The following is an 11,771-nucleotide window of genomic DNA, read 5'->3' on the forward strand; positions in this document are numbered from 1 at the left end:
GTGTACATCCATTATCCTTACTCATACCGGAGCTTGTTGCTTTGTGCTGGAATTTCTGCTATATTCACAGTATTTCTGCTGCCCATAAGAAACTAATTTTTTTTCATCAAATCTCATATTAGGTGAGCTAGTCTATTCACTGGTAATTCATCTTTCTTATTTAATAGTTGATGTCCCAATACTATTTCCCTAAGAAAAATTATTGTGGATATCGTTGTTCCTTCCCCTCTGTCATGTACTTTATATTTGTTTCAAAAAGACATCAACTCATAAAGAATATTGTATGGTAAGCCTTTGGAGAATAACTTCCTGAATGATTCTAGCTTATATTTTTAGAAGTTCTACCCATTCAAAAGATGGATGTTGCCTCTTTCTGATTTAAAATTTAACCTATAATTAATCTAAGAACAGATGGACAATAAAACCTTAATGAAAATGTTATTTGAGAAGCTTTCGATATGGAAATGCACTATTTAAGTTTTCCACCCCCTTTATTTTAAACTAGTGGAGGTGGATAGCCATTAGAAGAAATTAGAACTAGTTATCTGAACAAGCTCAGAATTTTTTTTTTATCTTTCTTTTCCGCTCTTCTGTTAACCTTATTTTCCATTTGTAGAAATGATTTGAATATATGGCAGAATCATATAGTGACATCCCCAGAATTTTATGCCTTTTACTAATGCAAAAACATGAACGCATCCTTGTTTTTTTCAGAGAAATAATGAGACAATTTTTTATAATGCTCAAATATGGAATCACCTATTCTCTAAAATTTTTTGACTTTATCAATTCTTTTGGTGAATAATATTAATCTCTCTCTCCTTTAACATAATACTTGTAGGAACTAATTTATCTTTGATACACCTGAACTTACCTAGTTAGTTCTTTTGTAATCTAAATAGAAATGGTTCCAATAATATCATTTTACAAATCAACACCAATGAATTAAGACCATGATTTCAGAGCTCAGAACGTTAATAGTAACTGATGATCAAATGTCTATATATGGTGCCAATCTAGAGTAATAATGGAAGAAAAGTCACCAAGAAAGTTGATTTTATAACAGTTATGGAATCCCTCTGTTCCAGTATTGCACTGCTGCATAAAAAAAAAAAAAAAATACTCCAGACTTTTTAACTTAGAGTATTATCACTTTATTGTATCTCATAAATGTAGAGGTTAGGAATTAAGAGAGGGGACAGCTGGTGATCGTTCTATCTCATGTGGCACTGACTGTGGTCACTCAAGGGTACTCAGGTGGTGATGGGCCTGATCTACAATGTACAAAATGGCTTGACAAAAATCCAGTTTTGTGTAACTTATATTCTATTGGGGAAAACCATTTAAAATTTAAAGAAACACATTGTTAAGATTATATACAATAATGAAATAAATCAAATACAATCATATGCATAAAAACTGCATTTGGAGCATTTGGTGGTGTTTAATTTATTTTGGGTAATCAAGGCTTATAAAACATTTTCCCATTATAACTGGTATTATGCATCTCATTTATCTCACCAATGACACTCTTATCTAGACAACAGAATCTTACATGTGATTAAGTTTTGTTTTTGTTTTTGTTTTTTTTAGATTTTATTTATTTATTTAACAGAGAGAGAGAGCGATCACAAGTAGGTAGAGAGGCAGGCAGAGAGAGAGAGGGAGGGAAGCAGTTTCCCTGCTGAGCAGAGAGCCCAATGTGGGGCTCGATCCCAGGACCCTGAGATTATGACCTGAGCCGAAGGCAGAGGCTTAACCCACTGAGCCACCCAGGTGCCCCTTTGTGGTTAAGTTCTTAAAAAAGAAAAAAATAATTAAGTGCAGATGTAAAAGGGGAAGAAAGGCAGAGTAAAAAATTTTACACTTACTACGATTGTCATAGGATATAAATGTATATAAATACAGAACATATTCCAGAATCTTCAATGAAATTATTATAGTTTATAAATGATTTTAACATGTTTGTTGAATACAGTCAGTAAACAAAAATCAATTTGTTTTTATGAAGAGAAGCAAACATAATTAAATATTTAATATTTTGTACAAAAAACACAGTGCAAATAAGATCAAATATGTCAAATACTTGAGTAATATAATTTTAATAAAAATGTGTGGAAAGTCTATCCAATAAACTATAAAATAATTTGAAGGAATTGAAAGAAAAATAAATAAATGGATATTAAAACCTTGGTACTCCAATTAGAAGTTTGCCTTCATCTAGAGACACTTACTCTCAGGAATGTATCCAGCAGAATTGCTTACAATGTTTCCAAAGACAAAACTGCACAAATTCATACATGTGCAAGTTGTATTGTTCAAGGAATAGGGGATGGTGTCCCATCCCTCCCCACAGGGCTTGTGCACCATTAGTAGATAAAATGTGTGTTTCCAAGCAATTACATTGGGCAAGTGTCCTAGGGTTTCTTACCAACTAAATATCTGTGTCCTTTACAATTGTATTCCTTTTTCTTGAATGAAATTGAGTATTCTTTCATATGTTTAAAGGATGGTTTCCCTCCCCTTTCTATAAAGTTTTACTTCATTTACTTGACCTGCTTTCCTTCCTTTCTTTCCTCCCTTCCTTCCTTACTTCTTTCCTTTCTTCCTTTTTTTTTTTCTCTTTCTTTCTTTTTGGAATTCTTGATATTTAAGAAGATGTTATTTGTAATGGCAAATAACACTTTACCTGAGATATTACGTTTTATCAACATTATCAATAGTATTTTGATTTTACTTTTGGTTCAACTTTGTTTCTAAAACATAGAATTACTTATTTTCATGTAGTTTTTTTTTTGTTCAATTTTTATGTCCTGAATTTTTAATCTTGAGCGAAAGCTACATAAACTTTCTGTGCTTCAATATTACAAAAACTTAAAAAAAATTATAAAAACTTAGAACTCTTTCATTATCTTATCTTCTAAAATATTTAAACGTATGGCTTATTAGACTGTATCCTTACTGTAGTATGATGTTTTACTGAAAATCTGTATTTTTTCCTCAAAGCTTTCCATGCTGTCCCAGTAACATGTATTTTAAATGTCCACGTCTTGCCAATTTAGTAGGTGAGTTTTATTGAACGATCAATTCTCATTCGTATTGGAATCTTTTTCTATCATTCTACTCTATGGCATCAGAAGATCTCCATACCCACACCTGGACTAGTATCATGAGGCTCCGAACCCTTCAGCAGAGCTACTTCTTGGATGTACATTCTCAGTAACACCTGCCTGGCCCTCCTTTCACTCACATGCTGAGCTCTGTCATGGCTGTCCTCCCTGTGCCATCTGTCGCCCTCCTCACTGCCTTCCATGTTCTCCTGCTTGTGTTCCTAATATTTCATAATTAGTTTTCCTAATCACTTTCTGTTATCACATTACCTTAGGAGTTCTCTCTCTCGGAAATATTTTCTTTCTAATCATAAACTCGTAGAAATCACTGTTTATTAAATAACAAGAAGCAACATCCTATTTTTGAGGACTTGAACCCAAGCCATGATTTTTAAACAATCTAAGTGTTGGAAATCATTGTCTTTTCCAGAATTGAAGCTGAGAGGACACCAACTCTTTTCCTGGCATCTTTCCCACACAGTTGGGAAAAATCAAATAATTATCTTCCATGTTGTTTGGTAGTGTTTCCACTTAAAAGTGGGTTCAGGGGGTATCTGGGTGACTCAGTGGGTTAAAGCCTCTGCCTTCGACTCAGGTCATGATCCCAGGGTCCTGGGATCAAGCTCCGCATCCTGCTCTCTGTTCGGTGGGGAGCCTGCCTCCCCCCTTCTCTTTCTCTCTCTCTGGCTGCCTCTCTGCCTACTTCAGATTTCTCTCTGTCAAATAAATAAATAAAATCTTTAAAAAAGAAGTGGGTTCAGGCTGGAAATAAAATTAGAGGAAGATGACAAAATGCTGTATTAAAAAGAATTTTCCCCTACCAAACGTCGTATTGGTTCCAAAATTATTTTTTAAGATTCTATTTATTTATGAGAGAGAGAGAGAGAAAGAGAGAAAGAGAGCATGAGCAGAGGGAGGGGCAGAGGGAGAAGCAGACTCCATTGAGCAGGGATCCCAACGTGGGCTTCTATCCTGGGACTCCAGAATCATGACCTGAGCCAAAGGCTGAGAGCTTAATAAACTGAGCCATCCAGGCATCCCCCAAAATTAATTTTTTAAACTAGATATAATACATCCAACAGCTAGCTCTCAGGCTGCCTTGGTGCTCATGAAGAAGTCATAAAATAACAGGTTAAAATATTATTTGTCATCAGGACATTTACAACGATTACACAGGCAGAACTCTGGATATAGAGAAGAATAAGAAAAAAAATGGTGTAGGAAAGTGACAGGAGCGAGTCTAACAGAAACAGAAGCTCTATATGGAGTATTCATAACAGTGGATGAATTGGATGTTTGTCAGTTTTGGATGGTCTTAAATGATATTGCTCAGTACTCTATTCATAGTAACAAATAAGATGCACTGTGTGCATTATTCCATGGAGAGGCTGAAGAGAAAATATTCTGGGTAGAGTGAGAGCTATCTGGAAAAAAATGTAACAAATCACAGAATTTCAAAATGATACTTGTAATTAGAGATTTAAGCATGTCTGGTTGGAGAGAGCCCATAGTGTAAAGATGACTATCTTTTATTTAAAGAGCACTTTATTTTTGGAAAGAACAGAACAACTTATAGTTGAATGTCTTTGATGGACTAAGTGATATCATCTAAAGCAAATATGAATATTTAAATCCTCTACAGTGAGAAAAAAATCAGCATCATCCCACCTAAGAAAGGTAAATATGAACTATTTCAAACTCTTGGAAGCTTCAGTCATAATATGTTTAAGTTAAAAAATTAATATTTAACATATATTGCAAATGTGTCATATTAAAGCAAGTCCTACAGATTTCTGATATTAAATATAGTTTATAGTTTAATAATAATGTTAAATAGTGATATTAAATCTCTTTGAAATACTCAAAACTTGAATAACTGATATATTTTCTGTAAGTATGGTAAACACATAATAGAGTCAAACTTAATTTTGAGCCAAGACCTGGTAATGAATACACATTTATTTATTAATTTTAGTCTTGACAACATTTACTAGAATATTTTAAAATAAAATAATTCAGCTAATACAATCACAATTTTATGGGAATCCAAGGAATATTTTATTCTTCAAAATAAAGAAAAAATGATCTTATAATTAATTACAGGGTTTCATTTGCTTATCAATAGTAAATATACAAACATAAGTAAAGCCAGTAGAGATGTTAATATGGCAAATATCGAACTGATTTAGAATAATATTGCCCAGTCCCTCAATCATTTGAATATTTCCAGAGAATAGAAGCTTGAATTTAAAAGATAGCTATATTAGAACATTTTTAATTTTTTCTTAGTGAGTAAATAATTAAACATTTATAGGAAAGGAATATAATATAAATAATTTTGTGAGAGACACAGAGTAAATATTTGCTCTTTCTACTCTGCTCCCTCATGAGAGTAGCCTATGCAAATCTTACACGGTTCATGTTTTACCTTGATGATTTAAGTGTGAAAAAGTAGGGTTTGTCCAACTAGAAATTGTATTTTATTCAGCACTGGAGGCTGTTACATTGAAATAATTAGAGTGAAATAATTTAAACTAAATGCTACCATTCTTTAAAGCGATGGACAAACATTAGACTCTCATTCTTTCTTGCACTAATCCTTTTATCCCTTTTAAGAGTGATGATTCTTAAATAGTATCTATATCTTCAGTTCATTGTAGAATCAAATATTGAGCACCGTGATACATATATCGTATTTCTTTTGTTGATTGATTGATTGATCTGTATGTATCCCTATAGGAAAGAGATTACAGTCCTTCCCATCAGATAATTTAGTGTCGGTGAAAGAAAAGCAAACAAAAGGAATTTAGCAAATTGCAGCACTAAATCTTGAACAGTTATGCAAGTTTTGTAGGCAAGGTTAATAGTTCCAAAACAATATATATTGGCAGAGAATTCAGGAGAATTTGCAACTTGAGTGTTTAATTGTTTGGGATGTTTATAACATTCAGCGATTGCTTTAAAATCTCACTGCATTTCTCTAATAATTGTGTGACACAAAGAAAAGTTATTTACAGGGCATTTTTCCAAGTTGTGTGGAACTCTGAGTATAATGCAGAAGAATAAAACCTAGTTTTTGGTTATAATGATCATAACCAACACTTGTGTTAACTTTTATAAATGCCAAGGCTTCTTCCAGATTTTGCGTATATTAAATGATTTAATTCACATAATGACCCAAAGCATTGGAAGAGCAGCAGGATCACTTTGGACTGAGAGAACAGAGTCACTTGTACCAGTCACAGACTAGCAGTGGAGGGGCCAGGCTTCAGTTCCGTCCACCAGTGGAGGACTGTACTCCTTACCTATGACCTTGCACAGGTGCTAAGTTTCATGAACCATGTCCAATCCCATCAAGATGGAGAGATGAGGGACAGGCTGGGTGGACCTTGTGGTCAGCCAAAAGACATGGGTGTGGAACAGTCAAGGAGGGGCTCACATGGAGATAGATCTGTACAGGCTCAAGAGCAGACGTGAGCATGATTGCACTCCCCTTCCCCCTTAAAATCACTCTCCAGAGCCTCCTTCTCCTCACTAATCCTGGCCCTGAGAAAGGGAAGAGTGGAAAAGAGTGATGACCAACAAGAGGATGCAATAACTCTATGACATGAAATTCTGCTGGCAATGCACCATGACCCTGGAGAATACAGCCAAAGAACAAAATATAATCCTAGTTGTAATTATTTAATCCCAACTAACAAGTAATCAGCTTAAATTTGATAGGTAATAATGTTATCAATAGTCTCCCATTCATTTCTCACAAATGAAGAAGCAACATTTAGAAAGTTTAAATGATTATTTAACATTGCACAAATGATAAATCATGGAGAAAGGATTCAAAGATGAAAAAAAAAATCACTAGTTTGCAGTTACAAACATGTGCCACGGGTCAACGACCCACATTTTGTGAGGTCCAATGTCCTTATCTTTAAAGAATGGTGAGTTTAGAAATGCTGATGAGGGAGTATGTCTGGAGGACCAACAAAGACAATGGAGGGTGCACATTGTAGAGGGTTAAACCAGATGTGGACATCTATCCTCCCTGCACCCACAGACATACAGACCACTGGCAGTGAACACATTTCTGGATATCCCTGTTTCCCCAAGGTCGACCGCCATTAGTGTTTTTTATCTGAATCAGTGTTCTCTAGTTAATATTTTTGTATAAAACCTTCTTATGTTTTCCACCTAGAAGCCTTCTAAAAGATGTTTTCATGAGATGATAACAGTTCTAACAATTAAAAAAATCTAATAATTTGAGCTGAATAATAGGGGCATTTAAGCTCAAGGTCAACACGTGAGGACAGGGGAATGAAGGCCTGAAATTGGTGGCTGAAAATATATGTGAAAAGACACTTGATGGAAAAGTGCTACTGGGGGCACCTGGGTGGCTCAGTGGGTTAAACCTCTGCCTACCGCTCAGGTCATGATCTCAGAGTCCTGGGATGGAGTCCCACATCAGGCTCTCTGCTCATCGGGGAGCCTGCTCCCCCCACCCCCGCATGCCTCTCTGCCTACTTGTGATCTCTCTCTCTGTCAAATAAATAAATAAAATCTTAAAAAAAAAAAGTGGTACTAAACAAAAAACTGCATGGAAAAGTACAATAGGATTGTCAAAAAGTGCAGTCAATTAAGAAAGTAAGGTCATATGGCAAAGCTCCGAGACTGTCTCCACAATAGTCAATGTTCCAGAGCCTCTGCTGACTGGGGTATAGTTTCTTTATCCTGGGTTGTTTTCAGAAAGTGTAATGGAATGACCTTCAAGGAACTTTCAGGAGAGATTTTACAGTGATAATCCATGGGATTTAGTTGTCTATATCCTTATGCTGATGGACAATGGTGCCATAATTTCTAAAAAAGATAGAACTGGGCCCCATTGTCCATGTTACCATGTAGATTTTGTTTTTAAAGTTTTTCCTAATAAAATCTTTAATTTTCTTTTCCTTCTTGGAAATCTATGTATCCATTACCCTCCCAGAATGCTAATGAATCTTGAAGAGTTTTTAGGTTAGTCATACCACTGTTTGAGCTTAAGGACTTCCACCTATAATGTACCATGAAGACACCAACATAGAATTCAAGATCAGTTTAGACTACATGAGAGATCTTATTGCGCGTTCTTGGCCAACACAATGGTCACTTAGTTAAAATCACTTTTGTCCTTTGTTTTCTCAGATATTGTTTAATGGTATAACGTAATTGTCTTTCTTGTTTAAATTTCCATATTGTCCACCTATATCTCAACACATGAGATTATTGAGTCTCTGTAAGTCTTATTAATTACTCTTGATCAAAATACACTTGTTGACTCTCTAGCTAAAATATATATTCTCTGTCTTTGGTATTTCTGGAAACTAATAATGATATTTTAAAATACTTTGTAGCATTCCATTATGATTTTTATATTTTTCACCTCTGACATATTATTAAAATGAAAATTGTTAGATGAAAATGGCCAATGGCAGGTACAAGTCAGTGGAACATAAATTTACTAGGCAGAGTTTTAGAAATCATATCATCAATGTAATTCCTTTAATATTGTCATTATTAGTTAAATAATCAATAGGCCCAAAAACACTCAAAACATTTACTGTATCTTTGAATAAGATAAATAAAAAATCTTGCATTGCAATACTTGATGACCATGTTGTTTCTTCTATTTTGATAAATAAATGAAAACAGATGGGTTCAAATAACATGCATGCATGAATAGTAATAGCTACAGCTGTACCATGTGGAAAGAAAGGCATGCCTTATACTTGGAAGAGTGGAGAAATTGCAAAAAAAAATAATAATAATTTGAAATATGATGATAATATACCACTGAGAAAATATGATGTAAAAGCTTCTGCCTCAGGATTCTGTTTGTTAATATGAAGAAAAAAATGGACTATTTTGGTCTACACACAAACCTACAAAAATTCAAAATTAATAATTCTAGAACATACCACTTTCATCCAAACCCAAACCTAGCCTTAAATATCAAATATGTTGATATATTTAGTATTTAGCATGTATTCTCCATTAGACGTCAGTTGTGTTCTTAGAGACCAGGATGTAAAAAGTTGGAAATTAGTAAACAATAGAAATTTTATAGGCTAATTCCCCCAAGTCCCTTTAGTCCATTAGATATTTAAAAAAAAAAAAAAAACAAACTGGAAAGCAGCCCTCAAAAGATAAATGGCTAATTTTATGATTTTCACAGATGGAAAAAACCCCAGCAGAAGTAAATCTCACTTCAATGACGGAATTTATTCTTTTGGGATTTTCTGATTATCCCAATCTTCAAATGTTTCTTTTCGTAATATTCTTCTTTGTCTACGTGATAATTCTGATGGGAAATGGCATTATTGTTCTCATAACCAGGGTTGACCAGGCTCTCCAGACTCCCATGTATTTTTTCCTTAGTAATTTTTCCTTCTTGGAAGTCTGTTTTGTATCTGCCACTCTTCCCAGAATGCTCACAGATCTTTGGACTCAAAAAAGAAGTATCTCCTTGTTTGCCTGCGCAACACAAATGAGTTTTGTGCTTATGCTTGGAAACGTAGAGTGCCTCCTTCTGACAGTCATGGCCTATGACCGCTACATTGCCATTTGTAACCCTCTGCACTACCCTCTCGTCATGAACCACAAGGTCTGTGTCCAGCTGGTGGCGGCCTGCTGGATCACTGGCGTTCTAGTCGAGGTGGGACAGACATGCCAGATTTTCTCTCTGCCATATTGTGGGTCCAACCAAATCAATCACTTCTTCTGTGACATTCCCCCACTACTCAGTCTGGCCTGTGGGGACACTTTCCTGAATGAGATGTTAGTCTTCACAGTTGCTATGCTCTTTGTCATGATCCCTTTTCTGTTGATTCTTGGATCCTACAGTAAAATCATCTCTACCATCCTGAGATTGCCATCAGCAACAGGACGAACCAAAGCTTTCTCCACCTGCTCATCTCATGTCATAATTGTGGCCATGTTCTTTGGATCTGCAATCATTACATATTTACGGCCCAAATCTAAACATTCTTTTAGTACAGACAAGTTTCTCTCTCTTTTCTATACCATCGTCACCCCAATGTTTAATCCCATGATATACACTCTGAGAAATAAGGATGTCATGGTAGCCTTGAGAAAATTGTTGCCTTGAAGTTTAATGTATTAGTTGCTGATTTGAACTCATTGTCAGTTTTCTTATTTAATTCTGCCATTGTGCAATCAAAAATTAGTATTCAGTTTGTTTTCCTATCTAACTATACATTAATTACCTGTACTCATTGCTGAACTTATTGTTTTTTGCTGGACTCTAATATCAGGATTATATCCACAAGGTGGTCATGCCAATTAAGAAATTAAGAAACTAATATCCAGCCAATTCCATATTGGGGCCACCACTCTACTTCTCCTTCAAAGTTACTAGTAACTACTAGTTACTTTTTACTGAAAAATGTAATTTTTCTTATCTAGTAATTATTGCCATATACTTTTTCCACCTAAAAATTATAGTCTTTATTTTGTTTTATTTTATTTTTTTTACTTAGAGCAAATGGACTTTATTTCAGGAACTTACAGTTAAAAGATGGTCTAATGAATGTTTTTGATACTTTCCCTTTTATGTAACAGTCTTTTTTTCTTCTCATGAAATTATTCGATTGTAAATATAGTAAGCCTTTGGAGAATATTTGCTAAATATCTAGATGCTTATACTTTAATGAGACATTTTACCATTCATCAAACTGAGTTTTCTTTGTTATGATTTTGAGAACACTAAAGGAAAGACTAAAACAAACAAAAGCCCTTTGATAATGGATATTTAGAAATTTAGAAATTTTTAAGATGGCAATGCATATGCCTTTTTTTTCTATAGTCAGCCTGATTTTCTCTTTGACATATGCTTTTTCTATATTGCTGATTCATGACCAGTAATGTTTTGATAATTTCTTACCTTACATTTTATTAATATTTTATTAATTTATAATAAATTTATTAATTTATAATAAATTTATTTATTATATAATATTTATTTATTATATAATTTATATAAATAAATTTATTAATTTATGATAAAATAATATTTTATTAATTTTATAATATTTTATTAATTTATTAATAATAAGGTAATTTCTTACCTTACATTTTATTAATGCAAAAATGAGTGCACTGTGCTTTCCAGACATACGGTACATATGGGATTGAACTACTGTTCCCAAAATAAGATTACTTGACTTAATTTTTTTAATTCTTTTGGTGGAACATATAATTGAATTTAATAGAGCAGCGTTTCTGATATTTATTGCATTATTTTGCCAAGTTCTTCTGGATGAAAGTAGGATAAGTGAGAAAAGAGAATCAGTATGCTAAACAAACAAAAGTTACCGTTAAGAAGCAAAAGTCTTATATTTCTTTAGATGTTTCCCATTAAAATACAGAAAATCCATTTGGATATATTTTCAATCAAACTTGATTGGAAAATAATGTAGTTTGTACACAGTTTTTTTATTGTTTTAAGGTATTTATTTACTGTATCTCTTCTCTATAAGTTTAAATGATATCCACAACTTATACATCAGTTAGTTCTCTTGTTTAAAGAGGTATCATGGCATCAATAAAGACATCTTAAAATACATAACAGAGACATTCATTTCAGAGAAGAGAATGTTCAGAGAGCAACTG

The 11,771-nt window shown here is 33.7% G+C and overlaps 1 protein-coding gene across 1 annotated transcript in view; it reads left to right on the top strand.

Annotated features, from left to right (window-relative positions):
• Nucleotides 1-10,248, top strand: part of LOC308351046 (olfactory receptor 10AG1-like) — a gene marked incomplete at both ends in the record, with an annotated part of 33,089 nt that extends 22,841 nt beyond the window's left edge. Inside the window, one exon of the mRNA XM_080816530.1 lies at nt 9,578-10,248. Within this exon, the coding sequence (XP_080672656.1) occupies nt 9,578-10,248 (671 nt within the window). The remainder of the gene's footprint in view (nt 1-9,577) is intronic.
• Between the last annotated feature and the right edge of the window lie 1,523 nt (nt 10,249-11,771).

This window comes from Martes martes (assembly GCF_963455335.1).
Source record: "Martes martes genome assembly, chromosome: 10".
NCBI lineage: Eukaryota > Metazoa > Chordata > Mammalia > Carnivora > Mustelidae > Martes > Martes martes.